This window comes from Colletes latitarsis, chromosome 4 (genome assembly GCF_051014445.1).
Source record: "Colletes latitarsis isolate SP2378_abdomen chromosome 4, iyColLati1, whole genome shotgun sequence".
Classification (NCBI taxonomy): Eukaryota; Metazoa; Arthropoda; class Insecta; order Hymenoptera; family Colletidae; genus Colletes; species Colletes latitarsis.
The window spans coordinates 33,085,963-33,110,445 of record NC_135137.1 but is presented as its reverse complement, the minus strand read 5'-3'; the positions used below and the strand labels follow the sequence as shown (position 1 = coordinate 33,110,445).

At 40.0% G+C, this 24,483-nt stretch overlaps 1 protein-coding gene across 2 annotated transcripts in view; it reads right to left on the bottom strand.

The window, feature by feature from the left end:
• Positions 1-24,483, bottom strand: part of LOC143340971 (band 4.1-like protein 4) — a 102,254-nt gene that overhangs the window by 16,651 nt on the left and 61,120 nt on the right. For both annotated transcript variants that reach the window (XM_076763447.1, XM_076763446.1), the window contains 3 exons: positions 21,680-21,784; positions 20,414-20,553; positions 4,697-4,794 (listed from right to left, as the gene is read on the bottom strand). In XM_076763447.1, coding sequence (XP_076619562.1) covers positions 4,697-4,794; positions 20,414-20,553; positions 21,680-21,784 — 343 coding nt within the window. The remainder of the gene's footprint in view (positions 1-4,696; positions 4,795-20,413; positions 20,554-21,679; positions 21,785-24,483) is intronic.

Sequence of the window (24,483 nt, the reverse complement as noted above, 5' to 3'; positions counted from 1 at the left end):
AATTGCGAATAACCCACGATAAGTTTCTTGAACGATCTACGATCTTGAAATATTATTTGGTTGCCCCTTGTGTATAATAATTTTAATATAAACGCATAGAAGCGTAAGAAAGTCTTTCAAGTCTATAATTAATGTATAATTGCTGGAGAACAGAGAACAAAATGTCACCGTGGACGTTTCCATTAGAAATTTCGATGGAACGGCGGGGTCGTTGGGCGCGCGTTCGCCAGGAAAGGCGACGAGAAAGAAATTATCGCGAAGTGTAATTTCGTCGTGACGGTTCGTAGAGAGCGTGGGCGCATAATGTGGCACCCAGCATGCAATTTTGTTTAGACTCCCTCGAGTCGGAAATAAGCGTACGCGAGCGTTAGGCGTTGCCCCGTGGAAACGTTCCAGGCGTAGCGGCGTTGTTTCGCCGCGGAGGAGGCGAAATAAAACGCGGCATTATCGCGATAAAGATGAACAAACAGCCCCGACGCGGCGCTCTGTGTTTTGTCTACATCGATGCACAGCCACGGGGCACTGTGGACTCGCCGATTCTCGCTGCGTAAAACCTTATCGGGCGTTACGACTTCGGCTCGTCGTAGACACGTGTATTCGCGGTAACGCGTCAGTCCGCTCGTTGAAAAACCGAGCAACTTTTAACGACCGCCGTGCAATGACCTTCCGTTCCGACGGATAGCAGCTGCGAGTTCCGGAGAAAATTTAAATCGTGACTTTTCTTCGCTCGTGCGGGCCGTGTCGAACTCGTTTTCAACATACGAACAATTTGCACTTTGCCACCACGCGCGTAATTCGTACGCTTTACCACGATCTTTTTAGTCGTACCAACGTTGGTTATTATGTTATTAGGAGTAAACGTATGTGTAAAATATGCTTTTCTTAATAATGACATTGTTTTTTTTTTATCTTAAAGACACCACTTCGAAGCTTCGTTTTCGAGAAAATCGAGTTTGGAAATGTACGTATAGACTAGCGTGAAGTGTCAAGTGTAAGTAGAAACAGTGAGTGATGAACAGACGCGTCAGCCAAATCGTATTCAATCGCACACAAAGCATTATGAAACAAATTCTACGTTTCCCACTTATTGTAAAAATTCTAAAAAAAATTTTAAACAAACGTTTTCTGTACTGTTAAAAAGAAAAAATTAAATGTAATTTTATTAATGGTATATTTAAACCACGTTAATAGTATCTTAAACGATGAAATAATTATCTTCAATCGATATACTATTAAAATATTGCATCAGAATGTATTATAAGGTATTTCACTATGTTCATTTGTATAAAACGTCACAGCATTGATGTACGTATTGGTTTTGCAAATGATAATTCGTCTCTTTCTATCTATTTAATGTATGTACTTGGCTGTATAATATGAACGTATACTTTCAACGTTGATACATAAAAGCATCTAGCGCAATGTAGTCGATATGAAAAGGTATAAAATTCTCGAGTGATACTCGGCTGCTGTGACAACCAGCGCTGTAGAGTCTCACTCGACACGGATCGCAAAAGGTTAAGGGACTGAGAGTGCGTGAGGAGACAAGAGGTGTAGTGACCCGATGCAACCTCCCGTCATAACTCTGGAAAGTTTATGAGAGAATGTAACAAAGTGGTAGAATCCAAATGACATGGTGGGGGTAGCTCTTCGACGTCCTTGAGTGGCCAATTTAATCGCGAAATTCCTTCAACGCCGACTCTGTTGCAGTTGCAACTGTTAAAAATTCTGAACAACCCACTTCCAGATACGTACTTTCTCAAAAATCAAATATCCAAATAGCAATACATTTTCTCTTTCTACATTTATAAAACACTTAAAAAATACCTCAAAATAGGCTAAAATTCAAACTGATTTGTATCGTCTCAACAAAACATTGTCGCATTATCGAATTTATTGCAATGTTGTTATAGAGCAAAGAGAATAACAAAATAAGAATAATACGGTGCAACGACTCATAGTTGCATACTTTTTTTATCCAAAAATTATATCATTAGGAAATTTAATTATAAAGAATTCACGCTGATGGCAGTTACCACCGTGTACATTTAAAATAAGTGAAAAAAACTAAATGCAACGTATGTGAAAGTGTCTCGAAAGAGGTTAAGGAGTCGCGAGAACCACTCGGGAACCAAGTCCTCTCGAAAAGAAATTCTACGTGTAGTTTAAACCGTGAAAGACTGTTGACATTTTTAAATATAGCCCGTACTGACAATTTTTCCTAGTAATTACTGTAAGTTGGCGATTCGTTAAATATAAATTCGCTGGATGCATAAATAGATCAGTATTGAAATACTCATTCCAGATATCTATTAAACCGGATGTATACATTAGTCTGAGTAATTGGTCGGTTCGAACTTCAAAGGAGCGCTTTGATTACTGTCTGGAAACGTTGTTCTTGAAGCTGATTTGCGTGGACAGATCAAAACGTAAATATTTGTGGGATAAATCTGCACGTAGCACTTGGTCGGATCTAATTTTAATTTTAAACAGTCGAATACGTTTGAATACGAACGTAAATGAATTACGTTTCTACTTTATTATAAATCACAGAGCTATCCGAACGTAGATCGTTGAATTACCGTGATATATTCAATATACAATTCTCTGAGTACGCGCCACTCGAAACAGATCATTGACACGAGCAAAATTAAAACGACCATGACATTGGCGTTACTCGTACCAGAGGAATCTCGTTATTAATTAATAGGTACTTATCGTCGATAATTATGCAGAACCAGTTTCGCGAGTTTCGTATAATTTTGTAAGTATTATACAACGCGATCCGGTCTATTTTTCGCGTAATGCGTTCGCCGAAGTGAAAACCAGAACGACTTCTTTGCATGCAGACGTTCAAGGACACTCACGGGCAAGAATTGTACCGGAAGACGCGAGCGCGAGCAAATTGTTGGCAGTGAAACAAAAGGAGTTACGGCTCATTTTCAGAATTGTAGTGGCGCGTTTAATGAGGGATGAGCACTCGGAGGTCATTTGAGGTTTATGCTCGCAATTGTCTCGCCGAGATTACTTGCTTAAGCGATTTTCCCTTACGCCGCGTCGCCGTATCTCCTATTTGCCCGTTCTTCTCACAGGCGCGACCGTTTCTTCCGATTCTCCTCTCCTTCCGGCTATTATTTCTTTTTCTCGCGGCAACATTCGCGGGACACGAGTCAGCACACATTTATTTTCAAAGCTTCCTTTACGAGAAAATCGAGTCATCAGCGATGGTGTAAAATTTTATACATTTTCAAAAATATGTGATTTTTTTTTGGTCCCTTCTCACTTTTCGTATCCAGGATTTTGCAAGATAAGTTTCGATACATCCACTGTAATGTTTGATAAATAAGAGCAAGCTTGCATCGTTGAAACAGAAAGTTATGGTCGCGGAGGATGAGTCATGCGATCGGGACGAGTATCTCCGGTGAAATATCTCTTCGAAATTTTTACCGTACTACTTTCGTACGCAGAATATTCTGAAGTCATTTACTTGGAAAAAATATACGTTATTAAGCACCAAATTATGGCCTTTTAAATACCTTGTCGACTCTTTGCTTTAAGGTTATGTATAGTAACGCAAACTAACAAAACAAATGAAGAAATTAAAAATAACAATCATTTATTTTCTCCGGAGAAAAAGGACAATTTTAATACGCCTTAAAATTCGAGTAGCCAGTTACATTCATTAAAATGAATTTTTAAAGTGCAAAAGGTTAAACAGGAAAAATAATTTTACCTACAAATCATAATTGCCAATTACACGTTCGCCTTCGGGCACTCATTATCGTAATTACCATGTTCTCAACGCCATTCGTGGCTGTTTTGGAGTTATCAAACCAGTATGTCGATTACTGGTCCAGTGATCTGAGAAAGCGCGTCGATTAACATACAGGAAACAGGGAAACGAAAGCGTAAGTATAATTCTAAAAAACAAAGAATTCATAAGACGACTGGTACAAGGATGACTTGTTCTAAGCCGGGCGATCGAGGCTTTAAATAATGTATGAGCTCGTTTAAGAAACGCCAACAACCTTAAAAGCAAAAAGCTATTGTGTATTCAATAACAACCGGGAAAGTAAAAAATTAATCCAAGCTTACAGACGGACGCTTTCGAGAACATTAGTATCGCCGTGTCTCGTCCTTCCGTGTCTAGCTTTCTTTGACCTTGAGATGATTAATATCGTCGGATTTAATTAAAGACACCTATTTTAATCATAACGTTCATTAGAAACAGTAATAATCTTCCCGTCAAGGTGGCTGAAGGAAGCTTCGTTGCGAAAAGAAATCGGGCGAACATTAACAGTCTGATTGATTGCGCCTCGCTACGTTCGTTTCCGTAGCACGGTGCACGATGCATTTGTTCAGAAAATTATACGTTTCCCATTCGAGCAACGCATAATGACGCAAGCTAGAATTTCTATCTTTGAAGAAATAATATAATTAAGTGATGCAATTTAAGCGCACCTGCATCCTTTCAACGAACGAAATACCGTAAATCATTCGCAGCTATTCGACGTCCATCTTGAAAGAGACAATGTGCATACACGATTATATTTCACGTTTAAAGAACAACTGTTTCCAAAATTATAGAAAACCTGCTACTTTTGTACTCCGAGTTTATTCACCTGTGTCATATTTTGTGTTGTTAATAAATGATTTATTCGACTACATTAAATATTATTTCGAATGAAATACTTACATTGAACGACGTAGGCCCCAAGTTCCGCGGCCAGGTCGAACGAGACAGGCAGTCTTCCTTGCAGAATGTCTTGTTTGACCTGCAGGAAAAACTGGTACCTGCGAAGCAGAAAAGTCACACTTTTAACCGGAAGCACAGTCTTCGAACGATACATTTCGCGCGGTTGGGTTAATGACGTGTGACAAGGACGTCATATAAGACGAGCAAAGGGAAACGACGAGGAAGGACAAAAAGGGAAAGAAGCGTAAGTCACGATGGGGTCAGCCTTGCGGGCTCGTCCTACCGCGAACTTCGGTTTTACCATCGTTGCCCTCGCGGTTTCTCTTCTTGTAAAGTCATCGTTAAAGGACTTGTCAGTTTTTTTTTTTCACCTCCTCTTCCTGCACCATCCGTTGCCAGCCTTTCTTTCCCGGTGTCATATTCCGTCTCTTTTCATCGCGGAACGTTCCCTCGCGTAAATTCCTTTTCGTTCGAACGCTTCTCCGCGCTTTTTCTTTCGTTTTCTGCCTGCCAATCTCTCCCGCCGTCTCTTTCTTTGCTCGTCCGCCACGCTCGCTTTCATTTTTCCTAGCAGTTACATCGCGTTCGTTCGCTTTTCCGTCCGCGGAACGCGATCAATCAGCGGCGAACCGGAGACAATACACTCTCGTCTTGGCTTCGAGATATTTCTTCGCGCGTTCGCGGAACGGAACTAGTTTTATTCCAGGTATGTCGACTTTGCGCGAACGTTCACACTTTTTAAGTTTGATATTATGTTAAATACGAATTTAATCCGAAGGACCTTTTATTCGATTTGGCGCGGTAACGAGAAAGTCATACCAGCGGTCTAACTCGTTATTTTAATGCATCTTGAAGTCTTACGACGTCGTTAACCCGGAACATGGTACTGAGTTATTACTAGGCGGCGGATTTTTGTGCAATTATAACAAATAGCAAAAAAAAACAGTGGAAAATACGCGCGAAACGGAGGGCGGTGCAAAGGTTTGGAAAAGGAATTTATTTTGAACAACCACTGTGGAATAGTAATGATAAACAGTAATAAAACAAGCAGTTAGTGTTAACTCTTCTTGCAATTTTGCAAATCAGTAAATTTGCACTTTTTTAAATACCATTGCTCGCCAGATACGATCGAGTTAAAAATCCAATGAAATATTGTCCGGGAATAAACGAAAAAATCTCTCGCCTGCAAAATGGCTTTCTCCCCTGACTTCCGGTGCTCGGTGTGCGTTTCAAAAATAAAATAAAAAAAAAAGTCTATCCACGCTCGAAGCATTCTCGGTCGCTTCCTTCCTCGCTCGGCGAGGTCTCTCTTCCTATTTCACTTTGCTGATACACGATCTCCAAACGCAGTTTATTAACGCATGAATAATTTCCCGACCGACCGTAAATTCACCGGCGTCGCGCGGCGGAATCCCCTCGAGGGACTTTTCCCCTTTTCGAATTCTGTTTCTTCGAAAGCCTTATCTCCTTTCTCCCTCCCCTGGCGGCCCGACGATGCAAGGATTACCCGCGAAATTCCTTTTAGGGTAATTCGGTAAGATTTACCGCCGTTCTCTCGTTTTTCCGAGCGTCTCGATGCCGCCCACGCGCCGGGAAACACACTCGCGCTTTGTCCTCCTCGCCACCCCCTCCGACACCAGAAGAAATTCGATATATTATCGTCGAATCATTAAAATCTCATTTGTTAAGCTCGTCTTTTCTTCCTTTTCCAGTCATCACCTTAATCAGCCCGCTTTCTTGTTCCCCCGTCTTCCTCGTATTCCTCCGTCGTTTAACCTCGTCCTTCTCCCCTCATTTTCTCTTTTTCTCCCCTCTTCCACCGTACGGTCTTGTTCTTCTCGTAAGCCTTCGTCTTGCTTTCTTTTACCGTGTTACATGATCGCGGAGTACCACTTATTAACGGGCCATCGACGGTATACAGTGTTCCAAAAGATGGCTTTTGGCACTCGTCAGGGGGGACAAAAAATGTGAATCAACATGCAAGGTTTTACGAAATATGGAACGGTGCAGAATCTCGATAAATAAGTAACAGATTGCACCTACGACCGTGGAAATTACTTTCTTTTCTTTCTTAACCCTTTATTTAACCCTCATTTTAACAAATAATTTTAGTTTCTTCGCAAGATGACGTATACGTCTTAATCATATAATATCTCTGAGATAATCAATAACAATATCGATGAAAGTGAATGCCTTACAAGTTTATATTAACCCTCGCCATATAGTCACCATCCTACATATTTGCATTACTATTTCATTCTAGAGACCCCTGTTACAATAGTTTCTTTTAGTTTCTGCTTAAATGTGTGTGTATATATAAAACAAAATAAATAAATAAAAGGTAAGAGATTTTTCCTCTTTTGTCCTTGTTAATTGGGGTTGTTCCCGAGATTATTTGTTTATTGAAAAAATCATCAAAGAAAAATAAAAGATTGTGTTTTCGAGAGGAATATTGAAACTATATTTCATACATTCATAAAGGCTAGTAATAAAAAATATACCAAAGTCTCATATTTTATGTAGTACCTCACCATGTGTTCCTTCCAATTTAAAAGTTAGTTTTATTTATTTTTTAAACAGATTTTCAATGTTCAAGAGGGGATGAGATACAAAAAATGTTAAATTCATTTTCTCCTTACATTTTTATATTACTGTAATTCCCATTGTAGCAGTCTTGCGATTCACGCGAGAAAAAGACTCGAGAATATGGAACTTTGGCGTAGTCGATATGTCTGTTCATTACTAACTACCTCCACTTGTGTCTGTGTTCTGCAACACTCCAGGTACGTTATTATCCATTTTTCGTCGATTTCGCCGTTCCCCGACTAGTTAGAACCAGTTTTCGCGTATAATGTCGTGCCAACGCTTGCGTCGATACAAACACCCAACACAAGTAGAAATAACGAGTAATGGACAGACACGTTAGACAAGGCATACTCAATCTCGCGCGAACCTAATGAATTCCCAACGTCAGCTATCTCAAAAGCAAAGGCTCTAACGAAAGAATATCATTCTACGTTCTCTATTCGTTTTCTGTCGCGGAATGACAGTTATCGGTACATTCCAGGTAACAGTTGATTTATCGTTAACTGGCAGACTTTACCAACATCGTCCTTTGAACGGGTTACGAAGGGATTGTCTACTCGGGTTTTTATCTCTTTCGATTCTTCTTCCTATCTCCATTTTCAAGTCCAGATAAAGACGTCCTCCGCGTTTCCTCGGTTCGTTCAGTTTCGTCCGGTTTCTTGCGCCGTTTTTATCGTCCCGGTGTGTCTCTCTTTCTCTCTCCCTATCTCTCTCTCCCGCGAACTCCGAAGGAATTGCTATCGCTGAAGCTGATCCCACTACGCTTCGCGTGCTGCCTCCATTTACATCGCGTTTCCAGCATTCCTCGTTTCCCCCGGGTTTTTGCGGTCTCGCGCAACTTATGCAAAGTAAATACCACTCGCGTGCGATACCAAAAGGAGGCGCAGCTTCAAAGTGTTTCGGAACGATGGTTAACGTACTTTTTACCCGTTCTTCCCGCTTTTTATTTCGCTCTCTCCGCGCTCTATGAACTTCACTCTCGTTTCTGGGTCCCTTCGTTACGCGTCGCGAACGCGTTAATCTTTCGTTTCGTTTTCGAGGCCAGTGAGCAGATTTTTTGTTCCCCAGCTACTTTACTACACGTGGTCCGCCACGTAATTGTTCTACGAAGTAACTCTTTGGTATTCTAGACGGAATTTAATTTTTGGACGACACCGAAATTTATAAGTTGGGTACTTTGGTACGAAGAGTAAAATGCAACAAATTTGCATCATCCTCTTTTGCTCTCAGCATTTTCTTCGACGCCCGAGGTCCTTTCGTTTTCATCGTTTTTCCCTTGGTTTCCCCAACTTTCAGACCCGTTCCTCCAGTTCGTTCGCGCGTAGAAGCGACACTTGCCGAGGCAACGATAACGCGACAATCGGAAGGAACGTACGCACGAACGAACGCAGAAACGAACAATTTCGACGCACTCGGAATTCTCAAGTGCTACCGGACAAGTCTGGAATTCCCTGGAATTTCGAGACTCGCGAGCAACGATCGCTCCCAAGCGAGCGCCGACGCCTCCCCCGAAAAATCCTCCGCGTTATGCTAAATTTCGCGACAACGGCGTGTTTTCGCGTACATAAAATTTGAAAATCGACGACCGTTTATCCCCGCCGAGAAAGATGCAGTTTTGTCCAACGCCTACCCCTCCCCCCACCCATCCGGGGTCATCGAAAATTTATTTAGGTGTTTTACAAAGCACGTATACTTCGCGTGAATTTTACTGCACGTTATTGTAAAATTTTTGGGAAGAACACCTGTGATTATTTTATCATTTTTGTAAGGACAGGTCAATTTGTCATTTTAATAAAAAATACCTTCAGAAATATTGTTAACAGAACCCATAAAAATCTTGAGTTTGTTAAAGGTTAATTCCTCACATTTACATATCACGTTTCATTCTACGAAGGACGACGCTTCGCTAATTTTCTTTTCTCTTATTCCAACTTCGAGACATCATAAATTTTGACGTATTTTGCGTTTAATATTAGTTTCATTATTAACGACTAACAATTTATCAACTTTATACGCCGCGCTCAACGGCAAGCTTGAAATTTTATAACCTTTTGCTACGCGAGGGGTTCGTAAACTCATTTTATCCGTATCGCGTTTCATCGTCGACTCGAAACACACTCGCGAGAGCAATCAGGGTTTTTTTTCGTTAGAGTTAAACGTACGCGCGATCTTCGATTTCTCAATTTACTTCTGACACTGAATTGCACTACTTGCGCTGGTCAAACTGACTTCTCGGTCCCCGGTATACGAGATAATAAACTGACGTTCAACGATTACATTTAAGAACCTTTGCGAAACCAGTTTGAATATTTATGCAATTTTAAATTATATTTCAGTCTGAATAAGTTCTCGATATAACGAAGTATTAAAAAAGCGGTTTCTTCGTCGGTACTAAATGTGTACGAAGATTCAAGTGCTGTGCAAACGCAACCCAAGGAGATGGTATAAACTTTATTAAAATTATAAATTCTGATATCGATCAGTTTAAACATTTCTTCTGTTTTTTGACAAATGTCATGGACATCGCTCCAGAAACATAAATCTTGCAATACTTCTTTTCTCGAGAATTTTCGAGAACCAAGACGCGATTTCTCGAACGAAACGCGACCGGAAGTCGGCGTAAGGACGAACGAAAAATTTTCACTGGTTCGAAAATAAAATTTCCCCGACTCTGGCGACGATCTCGAAGAAGGTTCGAATGCAAAAAAGCTCCTTCTCTCTCTCTCTGTCTGGTTTCGTATCGTATATCCTATATTCCGCGCGTTATGGGCGCGCTGCGGCGTGACGTGACGTATCTTTTTGCATTTGCACGACAGCAACGGCCGTGGAACCACGTGCAGGCAAAAGTGGAGAACCATCGGCGACAGCGCCTTATCCCTTGGTCCCCCTTTCGTCCGCGCCGACCCACGAACCACGGTTTTATGTCTCGCGATCCAGTCGTACTGTCTGCATCTCGTATCCTGTTATATTGTGCCGCGGAACAGCCGGGGATTTCTACCGCGTTAAGGGGGTATTCTCATCGGCAAGCGGGAAAACAAGGCGTTCTTCGAGAATTTCTCGCGAGAAAAATATGGCCACTAATAATCACAGACCTTCGTTGCTACCGAATTAATCGATGGCCAGAAGATCCTCGGTGCTCGATTAATTTCACGCTTTGAGTTTCACGAAAGAAACGCAAAATCTTAAAAAATAGGAAATTTTATTACACTCGAAGCATTCTTTGATTTAGAATCGGGAATGGAACACTAGTTAGTTGAAATGAAAATTAGTCGAACACATTAAGATTAACATATAGATTAAAATCTTAAAAAATTGTGAAACTAGGGAATTTTATTAGAATTTGTCGCGAGAAAAATATGGCCGCCAATAATCCCAGACCTTCGTTGCTCCTGAATTAATCGATGGCCAGAAGATCCTCTTTGCTTGATTAATTTCACGGTTTGAGTTTCACGAAAGAAACGCAAAATCTTAACAAATGGGAAATTTACTACACTCGAAGCATTCTTCGATTTAGAATCGGGAATGGAATACTAGTTCGAAAATTAGTCGAACACATTCTTTGCAAGCGAATCTACGGTCTGGCAAGATTCGTGTTTTCCAAAGACTGTGTTTATAATTCAAAGTAAAAGCTTAATTTTATTCATGCAAAATATGCATAGCTTGAGCAGAACCTTTCCTGTCAAAGCATTCGCTCTACACTCGTAAGTAGAAGGTTTTACTTCAACTTTCATTCATACCGCTAAGAGTATTTGCTTTGAATTTTTCAAAGATAAGGCTACGCTTATTTGTATTCATACGACCCGTAGACTAGTTCACTCGTAACGAGAAACCATTTTTTGGCGGCGCTGAATCCCTTCAAAGAAGTATTTTGCTTTCTTGTACAATGTTTTCAAAACAATAAAAGACGTAGAAAAGTTGCATAATTATAAAAGAAATCTATGCTTTTCATATTGTTATTCTTTTGTTAGCATGTCCGAATGAATGAAGCTACAGTCTGACCGAAAATGTAAAGAGCAGTATACAATCCCACCGATAAATGTTACACTCACTCATGTGCAACTATTTAAAAGAGTCGTACGAGTCGTTTTAACCAGATTCTATCAGATAAAGGTTGAAATATGGCCGTGGTCTGAACGTGAAACGCGTATATGTGGGACAATTCGCAGCATTATATCGAGCATGAATACTGTTATGTGTTGAGAAATTTACTGTCGAAGGTGTATCGTTGTCATCGATTTACCAACTCGGTTTTGTAGGTTGAAGTACTCGAATAACGGAAGTGGCTCTGGAGAACGATGCGGACGCGAGGAATTGATCTGAGATGATTTAGATGCAAATCGAGATCAAAGAAACAAAAAATAAAACACGCGAGAACAGAAGTGTGCGTCTGGCACGTTGTTGTCAAGAAAAAGATAAATTAAGACGAATTGCAATTAATTTAATTCATACAATTTTAATCTCTATCTTCCAACTTTGTTGCTAAATAGAAATAAAAATAGAGGATAAAACGGATGAAGAGCAAAAATAAAGGATGTTGATAAGTTGAAATCAGTCGCAGGGTAAACGCAAATAAAAGAGGAATTCGACAAGCTCCATTTCTCGAATATTAGATGATATTTATCGATTTTTGTTTACCTTACGCGTTTAGTAAAAAGTTACTATCGAATTCAATTACTTTCGCGCGTATGATGGTCCATCGAGTCGCGACGCTACTCCGCCAAGTTTCGCGTTATCAATTTCCATATCGCGTTACCAATTACGAGAGATTACACGGGCGAATATCGAAATACACCTAACTGTGCCGGGTATGTGCACTGCACGCGGGAATAAACAGGGTTCTGTATGTGTATCGCGTCGGTGGGAAGCTAGATACGATATTGCAACGTCAATGAAACGTCGTCGAGAGCCCCTGGAAGTCGGAGAAGAAGGAAGTTACGAGTCTTCTCGAGGCTCGTGGGCGGACATTAGTAACGATAGCCAAGACCACGGAGCCCCCTAACGTTCGCTACGCTACCGTGATGAAAAAAAGACCAACGAATGTGATTTCGCGAGCTTATGCGATCGTAAACAGACACGGAAATATTCTCAATTAAAATTGCACGCTGCCGTTGGTAGAAACAATAAAATCCAAACACGATGCACCGTGGCCATAAAATAAATACAATGTATTCTTCATTTTGTTCTGTAATGTTTCTCAATTTTAAGTTCATTTTGGATCACTAATTTCGTTAAGATAAATACGAGAGCACTCCTCGAGCTTAATTCGATCCTATTTTTAAAAAGTTAGCATCTACCAATATGTGAAATGAGAAAATATTCTTGCGAAAGAAATTAAACTAACACGATCGTTTGGATTCCTTTTTTTTTATTTTGGAAATCCAGAATTTAAATAACCAACATTTAAGACACGAAAGTGAAAAGTTCGAGAAATGGCCTGCCGAGAGGCCGTACAATGCTCTCTATAATTTTCATTTTTGGTAGATAATTGCATGCTCGAGCCTTAATTGCCACGGTTCACGCTAATCTATACCGGAGAGTCCAATCTTTGCTCGTCGGAAGCGCACGAGAGGTGTTTCCTTATGATCACAGGAAATCGATACTCTTGTCTGCTACACCAGACACGTTTATTAGACATTTTGCGAACCCCGCACAGTTTTCGAAAATTGGAGCCTCACGAATCCACTAACCGATTATTAGCACTCCCGATGGTTCAAGGAAGCTCTTTTAGACATCTCTCGACACTTATTAGGATTCATAAAAATTTCTATAAATTTCTATAACAGATGTAACTGTTCACGAATCACGTCGGAGGTTCATTAAATGTAAAGTTTGAAAAGATGGATAACCGAGTGCCCCGTGAGCTTTTTAAGAGAAACCAGTTGCATCTATCGAATGTGTGTCCTTTCTATTTGACAAGAAACAGTGGTGTTTTTGTAAATTCTAATACGGGATGAAGAATGAACACTTTAACGATTGTAAGAAAGCTTCTATCTCGTTCATAGAAAATTCTTATGAGAATTCGGAGTATATAGGGTGTTCGACCACCCCTGAGAAAAATTTTAATGGGGGATTCTAGAGATCAAAATAAGATGAAAATGAAGAATACCAATTTGTTGATGGAGGCTTCGTGAAAAAGTTATTAACAATTGAATTAAAAAATTTCAAATCGTTCTGGAAAAATTATTTTCGATTGCGGGGGTCAATTACAATCATTTTTGGTCATTAAACATATCCTCGAAATCCTACCCACTTTCGAGAAAAAAATTCGAGAAGGTGTGAAATTTTTCGATGGAAAAAAAAATTTCAAATCGTTCTAAAAAAATTATTTTCGGTTGCGCAGATCAATTACAATCATTTTTGGTTAATATGCATACCTTCGAAATCCTAACCATTTTCGAGAAAAAAATTCTTCACTGAAATTACATTGTTTGACCATAAATGTCACTTCAAAATTTCATGCGTATCTTTAAAACGTCATAAGTTCTGAACGGATTGGAGGATTTTAATGTTTAAAAAAGCAAACAACGCGTACTTTCATGGGCAATATGTAGAAATTCCGAAAATATTGAAAAAGTTGTTCCTTGACCCCGTAAAATTAGAAAAACCCCATAAAAATGGTCCAATTTTCAAACGGCTATAACTCCTACAATAGTGAATATATTTCAATGAAACTTTTTTCTAAAGTAGAGCTCATGGGTATCTACAAAAAAGTATTAGACAACTTTTCTGTAGGGCGTCAAACAAAATTACTAAAAATCGAAAACGAATTTTTAAGAAAAATCGACAGGAGGTAGGTGCCTAAATTTTTCGGCGAAAAAAAAAAATTTGAAATCTGTCTAAAAAAATTATTTTCGGTTCCGGGGGGCAATTGCAATCATTTTTGGTGAATAGATATACCCCCAAAATCCTACTCAGTTTCGAGAAAAAAATTCCTTACCGAAAATATAATTTCTGGCTAGAAATGTCTGCCCGAATTTTCATGCGAATCTTTAAAACGTCATAACTTCTGAACGGATTAGACAATTTTAATGTTTAAAAAAGCAAACTACGCGTATTTTGATGGAGAATATGTACAAATCGCAAAAATATTCGAAAAGTTGGTCCTTGACCCCGCAAAATGAGAAAAATCTCATAAAATTAGTCCAATTTTCAAACAGCCATAACTCCTACGATAGTGAATATATTTCAATGAAACTTTTTCCTGAAGTAGAGCCCATGGATACCTACGAAAAAGTATTAGACAACTTTTCCGTAGGGCGTCAAACAAAATTACTAAAAATGAAAAACGAATTTTTAAGAAAAATCGACCAGGGGTAGGTGCCTAAATTTTTCGGCGAAAAAAAAAAATTTCAAATCGTTCTAAAAAAATTATTTTCGGTTGCAGGGGTCAATTGCAATCATTTTCTGTGAATAGACATACCCCCGAAATCCTATCCAGTTTCGAGAAAAAAATTCATTACGAGCGTAACTTTAAAGGTTAATAACTTTTTAACGAAGCCTCCATCAATAAATTAGTATTCTTGATTTTTGTCTTATTTTGGCCTCAAGAATCTCTCATTACAATTTTTCCCAGGGTTGGCCGAACACCCTGTATAATTTGTTAGTTCTCCAGACTGGATTTTTACGCGCAGTGCCACCAATCTCGACGCTTTGCGTTTCGCGCCAAGCTCCGAGCATATTTAGCGAGATATAAAGCTAATTTGCTTTTATCTGGCGACCCGTTTTATTCCGGCTGCTATTACCGCGAGCACAGCCACGCTTCACTTTCCGCGAAAGCCAATAATAACGCGGGAATATGCGCATCTCATTACCGAGACGTTACATCGGCGTCGCTTTCGGTGCTTAGATCCGATATCCCGCGGTTCGTTCATTGTGCAATGGACTCGAAGCTGCAACCACGGGGCCCGACAACCGTCCGTCGATTGCTCATACTCAAGATAAAAGATGAACGCATTTGCATATAGATTGAGTTCGTCCGTTTCCCCGAGACGTCGTCGTTTTTTCTTTCTTGTTCCGGATGATGCGGCTCTACTACTGAATCAGCCGAACCTGACGCGGCCTCTCGACTCTACGTCGAGATCTTGGACCACGAGTGACAAATTTCGATGATCGACCTACGTCTATTAGACCAGCCCCCCAAGAAACAAAAACTAGACTTAAAAATGCCGAAGTAAACGGTTTATTGTACTTAGATGCAAATTTAACGCGTTCACTGTTTATTTCGTGTGTCTAAGGATGTTCATATTTTTTCAAATTTTAGCGTGTACTTATTATTTTAAACTATTCCAAATGACACTAACATTGTTCGAAAGTTTATTTGTATTAGGATTCATTTATAGCGAGCGTTTGAGGAAAAGGCGACCAACATGGCGGTCAATGTTTTGAATCTGTTTGTGAAAAATAACACACGTTAAATTTACATGTAAATACACTTATTAATAATGAAATATGTACTTCTAGTTGGTGCATTTTTTTTTAATCTCTGGGAACCGGCCTATGTGCCCGCGAGATAGATGAGTTTTTAATCTTTCCGGTGCTGAATTAATTAATGGCAGGAAGAGCCTCTGTGCTCATTTAATCTCACGCTTTATTTTTTGATAATTATACTCTCAAATATATGTAAATATTACGTGCGAAGGTAACAAAAGTTTACGGACTTGTTCGCGAAACTCTTTTTCGAGTAACTCCTCGACTCAGTTAATTTAAGAAATTTACTTACTTTATAGAAGCGAGTTACTATAAAGGTTTGAATTTATTTCAGATAAAATAAAAATTTTCAAGACTTCCTCTGTTTTGAATTAAAGTATATCTCAATAGGGGAAGCTGTTTCTGTGTATTTGAATTTACTAGACATTGTATGAAAATTTAATCAAATTCCATTGACACCCAATAGAATTGCAATGGTCTCTCGTGATAGTTGACTAAATTTATCCGTCATCTTCCGAGCGAAATTGCGTTATTCCCGATGCTTCGCGAAATGTTATCGGTCTTATCTGTTTCCTAGGAACGTAAATTCATTATGCTTATACGCAATGAAAACGCACAGGCGATCCTCTCGCCGTATAAAACCGCGCTGTCTCGTTTGATTGCTTCTTCGGTGGAAATATGCACGTGGAACCGAGTGCAATTTTGTTATTATATATTTGGATGCAAAGTGTCGCCTTCTCGCGGGGATACCGAAGTCGCGTATTCAGATTATGATAATCGCCGGCGAAAGATTTTTATTTTTATATTTTTTATTTTCTTCCTTCGAACTGGCTGCGTTACTGAATAAAATATTTCCAGATCGTTGATTCTAGGGTCTTGCGGCTTTAATAACAGTAATCCTAAGGGAAACCTGCTTTCTTAAACAACTTTTTTGTTTTACCAACGCCGCGGGTTCTTGTTAGAAGCACCACCTATTTCTAGCTTCCCGTCGCTCTATTTATAGAAAATTGCTAATGCGTTTATGGTCGTAAAAGATGCAAATGAGCGGTTAGAAATAGATTTCGAAAATATAGGTTCGCAAGAATATACCATTCTGTTAAATTCGTTGTTCTTAATTAATTAATTCCCGGTCCATATTCTGTTCTACTTTGATCTATTATATTATCATAATGTTGTCAAACTATGTTGGAACGGATCTAGAATCAGATTATATCCCAGTTTCTACATAATATTCTTATCTCACACAGGGTGTTCGACCAAAATAGAACGAAAATCAAGAATACCAATTTATTGAGGGAGGCTTCGTTAAAAAGTTATTAACGTTTGAAGTTACGCCCGTACTGAATTTTTTTCTCGAAAATGCGCAGGATTTCTGGGGTATATCTATTCACCAAAATTGATTTTAATTGATTCCTGCAGCCAAAAATATTTTTTTTAGTACGATATGAAATTTTTTTTTTCGTTGAAAAATTTCATACCTTCTCGAATTTTTTTCTCGAAAGTGGGTAGGATTTCGGGGGTATGTGTAATGATAAAAAATGATTGCAATCGGCCCCTGCAACCGAAAATAATTTTTTCAGAATGATTTGAATTTTTTTGGAATTTCAGGAAAATCGGAATGTCAGGGTCAGACATTGTAGTTTCGGTAAAGAATTTTTTTCTCGAAAGTGCGTAGGATTTCGAGGGTATGTGTAATGACCAAAAATGATTGTAATCGGCTCCTGCAACCGAAAATAATTTTTTCAGAACACCCTGTATAGTTTTTTTGTTTTAATAATTCTTATACGATGTATGTTATTAATTTTTTATACCGAAGAAGTCTTCCTCTTCTCCATAATAATTTAAATTCTTATGGGAGATATTTTGAGTAAATAATTCGCGCGATTAATCCTTCGTTTCATGTCGGCCCTTACAGGGCTTAGAGCGTTTCTGCCGCGAAAAATAAACGATCCACGGGGGCCGTGCCGATCACGCGGAAGCGGAACTTCAATATTTCAGATAGAACGAAGAGATATCTCTTCTCTGACTTTGCATGCAGCCGTCTGCCAAGGGAAGCGACGCCACGGATGATCGATACCGACGGTACAGTCGATAGTCTTGAAAAAATCGCGCTTTATCTTGCCAACTGAAAGTTAAAGGGAACTTGCACGGGCCGGGCAAAAAAATGGGCAATCGCCGAGGGCGAATGCAGGCATCGTAGGGGTTTGAGGAACTCCCTGGAGCGAACAAGGAATCAATCGAGCCGGTTTATCGGTGGCAGAACCCTCAATTTTTCCTCTAGGTTTCCATTAAAAGGACTGCCACGCACCGGCGCTCGTTTATACTCCATCGACCTCGACGATAAATCGAGACGACCTTTTGATATAAGTTGCTTAGCCGTCTGATAAGAAGTCGCGAAAAACGAGTAATTTGCTTGGGAACACGTAATCTCAATAAAACTCCGTCTACTTTTCTAAAATATTTTGCAAACAGAATTTAACAGGAAGGACCAATCTCTCCGACATAAGTCGAATATAATAAACAGAAAAATTGAATTATTTTTTTATAAAACTTATGAATATCTCGACTATTTGAATTAATGGAATCTAACAGGGAGGACCAATCGCTCTGATAGATACGAAATATCGAATATAATAAACAAAAGGACGAATAATAAAATGAATAATAAATTCATTTCTTTGTTTCTCCACAGTTAGAAACGAGTTTTAAAACGTTTCGAGATTACAAACAATTTTCTATCCGCTCCGATAAATCGATAGTCGATCCATTGAAGCATAGATTCGCGATAATGAACTGAATGAGGATGATATCGGTTGAATCTGAGACAGACGTCCGTGCAGTATTATGGCTTCTCCATAGAGGTTCAGAGACCCCTCTGACAGTTAACAATAGGATGCATTATGGCCCAGGTGCACCAGGGTCTGTGCACTACTCCACGGGATAGGAACTGAACTTAGCTGAATACAATGACAATTGTCACTTAATGAGGTTCAATTAGGTAATCAACGTTACGAATTTCATGCAACCGGTTATCGCTCGTCCATTACGCAATTGCTATCCCCGTTACTTTACTAAAACACTTCATAATTTCCCGGGAAAATGAATTAAAAAATTCGTTGTTGGATCTTTCGACCTTGAAATACAAATAATCTCTCAACGTTCGTTTAAATGCACGTTCGATACCCTCGTGAAACCCTCGCGTTTCCCAGCACCGTCGTCGGAAACAGCAATTTCGTTTCCCCTCGCAAAATTTCTCACAATAAATCCGTGGCAGCGATCGAGAAAAAAGATTACGGAAGAACGATGAACCGGGCGCGAGCTGCATCGCGAAAACAACGTTTTGTGTATCAAAAGAAGCGCGCTGACATTTCCGGAACGGGTGCAATGTCGAGGGGAAAGGAGCGTTTTAAATTCCCGTAACTTCGTCGTCGCGCTGGAACGGCGCTCGAGTGAAAAGATTTTGAAGCGTGCTTTGAGAATTTTAAGCCCAACTCATTAGGATAACGAGACAGGCATCCAGGGACCTGTGACACAACACTCATACACGCGCTCGCAAACGTGCCTGTTTCGTATTCACGGGGCAGAAGAACCGTGTCTTTCACGTGTCTGTGTACGAGAGACTCCCGGTAACGCGTACGGCTCCGTTATCGTTGTCGGGAACCGATCGAAAAGATTGCGAAACTTATTTCGTTCGTTAATTCGAAAGTCACCGGAGAACAATACGTAACGATATAATTTTCGTTGGCGCGAGACAGAAAATCCGATTTTCTCACTGGTCGTTATGCCGGGGAGGACGGAGAGGTACTGTTAGATTCTCGCAATAAAACTGATAGCGATCGCTGTCCACCGTTTGCATTGTTCCGCGCGCAATTAATCGTTTAGCGGATCGCGAAAGGCGAGAAATTGTAAAGGGAAACGTTAAGTGACTGGAGCGTCTTTTCACGGGGAAGAAATTACGATTTGTCCATAATTTTCCAGTGGGAAGCGTTTATCGAAACGGCTGAATGCAATTATTTTTTCGTAATTTGATGCTATAATAGTAATTTGACATATCAGGTATTTAACTTTAAGATTCTTTAATTACTTACGATAGTTGGTGGAAAGTTACGTATGAAATTAATGAGTTAAAATAATTCAAGTTTTGAAAGAAATTCTTTTTCAATGAAAGGGCAAATATGAATTTTTTAAACTTTTAAGTAATATTAAAACGATAAATAGATCGTTGAACTAGTAAATATTGTAGACATTATGATATAACTGGTGGAAAGTTATGTATAAAATAATTCAATTTTCGAAGAAAAATTCTTTTTCAATGGAAGAGTAAATATGAATCTGTTGAACTTGTGACTAATGTTGAAATCGCGAGTAGATCGTTGAACTATTAAATATTGTAAACATTCCAATACAGATATGGGAAAGAGGAGTTGACTAACGAAATTACTAAATTATTTTTTCAAGATTGATACATATTTATCATCTGTGGGAGTCGTGTAGTACTTGTTTAACAATCGAAAAATGAAGTTAATGTAAATTGTAGAAGCAAACCCTATTTATGGCACGAAATTTCGCACATTCCCGCTTATAGTGGAAACGACAAGCGTCATGGTGGGTAATTCTCTTGGAAACGGCTAAATTATTTGCAACTGCGTGCATCGGGTCGTGTTAGGAACTAGTTACGAGACAGGACAAATTCAATCTGCTCACCTCGTGATCTCTTCGATGAGTTTGCAAGGGTCGGCCGCGTAGAATTTCACACCGAAGTAGAGGGTGTGGACATCCGAGCTCGGGTCTCCTTTTTGGACTTTTAGCTGCTTTCCAATCTTCTTGCTCGGGTCGAGCCATTGCTAAAAAAGAATTCGAATAACTGTCGTGAATCGTTCCTAAATAATTAAACCTCCGGACGATCGAGCCCCGAGCCCTGAGACTGTTGATCAAGCGAACCGGAAATTGCAGGCAGCTCGACATTTCCCGTAGATAATAATCCTATCCTCTTATGACCCGGGGGCGATGCAATCGGCTCCCTTCGGGGCATCTTCGTGTGAATTTTTAATCGTAGAAATCTAATTAACGGTAAACTGCTCGAACTTGCCGTTCCATCGATCGCGAAACGTGAACTCGATGTGAAACGATTTACATCGAGTGGCACAATATATTATACCAGGGAGCACGCCATCTTTCTTACGTTTCAACTTCGATCGAACTACTACTCAAACGATTTCTAAAAATTTTATTAACGACGCTGTCTAATCTTATATGTACTTTGACAGAGTGTACCAAATTTTAAAACTATCTCATCATTAAGAAAATGGCGAATACGTTTTGTAAACAGCCCCAAGAGTCGATCGTATTCAAGCGCCAAACTGTGTGAAACACACCCCTGGGAAAAATTTTAATGGGAGATTCTAGAATACCAATTTGTTGATCGAGGCATCGTTAACAAGTTATTAACAAAATTATTAATAAAATTTGTCCACCTACACAAATTTTTCTCTCAAAAGTGCGTAGGATTTCGGAGGTATGTCTCTTCACCAAAAATGATTGTAATTGACCCTCGCAACCGAAAATAATTTTTCCAGAATGAGTTGAAACTTTTTGAAATTTCAGGAGAATCGGAATGTCAGGGTCAGACATTGTAGTGTTAAAGAATTTTTTTCTCGAAAGTGCGTAGGATTTCATGGGTATGTGTAATGACAGAAAATGATTATAATTAACCCCCCTAGTTAAAAATAATATTTTAGAACAATTTGAATTTTTTTTTTCTCGTCGAACAGCACCTACTTTTCAAGTAATTTCTAAAAATTTTATTAACGTCTCTGTCTAATTTTATACGTTTTTGACAACGGTTTCACGATAAGAAAATGACGAATTTTGTAAACAATCCCAAGAATCGATCGTTAAAGTTCGAGAATATGTTTTACGATCCAGGTTTGTTAATTAACCGTAAGATATTAATAGAAACGATGTACGTACCGTCTGATTCCCGTGATCCAGATAACGCAGCCCGAAGTAAGCAGTCTCCAATAAATTCAGGTGCCTGAACACTCTGTCCAGCAGCTCCTGGCCGAGGTTCGAGCTCTGTAAATGAAAAAAAAAAACGAACGTTTGACTTACTGCGTCGATACCGATGCCGTAGCGGCGACACGAATGAAATTACTTCCTGAACCGACCTACATTAGAATCATCGCGGAGGACTTTCGATCGGCGTTCGATCGAGCGTGTCGATGTAAATCGTGATGCGCACGCGTCATTGAGCACGTCGCAGGAACTGCATTAGAACGCGTTCGTTCGTCCGCGTTTCGCCGCCATCCATCGATATGATTCAGGGGTGCGTGACACGTTTCGTAACGGTACACGTGGCCGCGAACAGATTTCCATCTGGCGACTCGAGAACTCGCGTAATATGTCATTACGCACGGTGGACTTTTCCCTTTTTCGCGTGTATAATTATCCGCCCGGCAGTTAAAGAACGATTATATCGAGCGGCAGATTATTATGCGGATCCGTAGATCGGCGTTACACGAGTATCCTCCCCGAGTATCGCGATAACGCGTACTCGGTTCTTACGAGTCACGGAAAAAGAAGTGGATTGGAACGATCCTCTCCCGGCAATAAATTTCAGCTTCTCCTTGGTCGTTTTACAAAACGCGTGATGTTCCGCAATGAGTCATACCGCCGTGGAGATTCTACGTGCAACAATAAATTGAAAGAAATAACTTTTTTTTTATGGACCTTGGTTCTCGAGAATATCAATTCGCGAATCGCCATACGCGTTCCTACACGCAAAGCGCATATAAACGAGACTCGATAAATCGAACTCTAGTTGACCAGCCTTTTCAACAGCCATTTTCACGATAACGCGGAAAACTGTCGTTCGGCGTTTTTTATTTATTTATGGATAGTTGTATGATACATAAAATTGCAAGCAGTATTCGAAGCATCTAAGTAAAATTTTTGTTATAATAACTTTGTTTTGATATCTGTTAAGTGATAAATATAGTGTTCCTGAAAATTTACGAGGATGCACGAAGACTTGAAGCACCCAAGTAAAATTTGTATTAATTTTGTCTCGATATCTGTTCAATGATAGGTAAATATAGTGTTACTGAAAGTTTACAAAGATGTATGAAGAATTGAATGATTTCACAACTGTGATGAAACAAGTCAAAAGTAAATACCCAAAAAGTTATGGCTCCCTTTCTCAGCCAAACTACATAACTCATAAGTTTATACAATGTGCGCTGTATTTGGAAATTAGAACATACAGAAACGTGCCTTATAAGGCTGCTGATGTTTCGGACCGCCATATGGGGTCCTCTACAGAGCAACTTTTTTGACCACCTTAAATGTCTCACTTTTTGTCACCGTGTGGTTAAAACCAATCCAACGATCTATGGTACTATTATATCGCCCATGGGACCTCGAGCACAAAAGAACACAGAAACGCGTGCGATAAACTGGCAACTCGAGTAAAATACTAATGAGATCGGAACGTTACAAACTAGCGCAATTACGTCGTGATCGATAAGAGAACATACTTCGTTCCTTCGAAGAATTTAATCCTGGTTTCTTGACGTGCTGGAAGATAACAGTAATCGAACGCACAGCACCGGTAATTATTAATTGCTCGACTCGGAATTCGACGCTCGATCTTGCAACCACGTGCGTCCAGCTGCGCCCCAGGAGCGGCGACTTAGTCAAAACATTAGCATTCCAACTCCCAGAAGGCCACCAAGTAACAATAAAAAATATTCGTACGCCACACGATAATAAAAATTTGTTATAATATGTACCCTTCGATATTTTATAGTATCGATGGATCGGTGGGGTTCTCGCGATGAAAATGAGCCCAAACGCGATATAAATCGGTCAAGTTTCACTAGTAACGATTTTGATTGGACTCATTTTAATTTTCCTAATTATTCATAAATAAATAAATATTAATAGACTCTTCAACGATTATCTTTCATCTGCTATGGAAAATGGCTGTAGAATGATGTCCCCCTCGATTGCATCACTCATCGATGGGACCCACTGTCTAGAAACTCTGACCTTCAAAATAGCGAAGTATGAGAAAACCGATGGATACCATTAATCCTGCAAAGAACTATTCGCGACGAGTCGATGATCGGTTTCCTAGCTAGTGTGGCTTCGACCACGGGACATTCAGGCGGTGAATCGAGATTGAAATCGGCGGTTTCCGGTTCCCAGTGCTCCCCAGCGAGCCGTGACGCTCGTTTGTTTCCCTTCGCGATGCGTGTTTTCGTGCCCGATCGTTTGTTCCTTCGAGAATACGGGCCGCTTACGTTCCTCTACACGCGAATATACGAAGGAGGAAGAATATCCTCGAGTTTGCTCGTAATTAGCGTAGCCGCGTTACCGCCTCTCGTCCTTTACCCCCAACAGTCCCTTGTTTCGTCCTTACGTTTCTCCCTCTTGCACACGCGTGCCCTTTTTCCTCGTCCCCCTCGCTTCCACGCGGCGGTCTTCGCGGCTCCCTTTCCTCCTCGATCTCTCATTACGCACGGACCCTTTCCCGTGTGTACACAGCCCTGGAATTCGAGGATAATAATTGAGGCTGTTGCCGATGTCTCCGACGATCTTGCGGTGGCTCGACTTTGACAAGTTGCGCGCGACGTGTATCGATCGTTACGGTGCACCGCCCGGTTCTCCAGACGATTGTTAGTTTGTACGGAATAATACTCGTTGTGGACGAGGATCCCACGGAGGTTTATACACCCGTGAATAATTTTCTGGGAAATTGACTTCGTTTTACG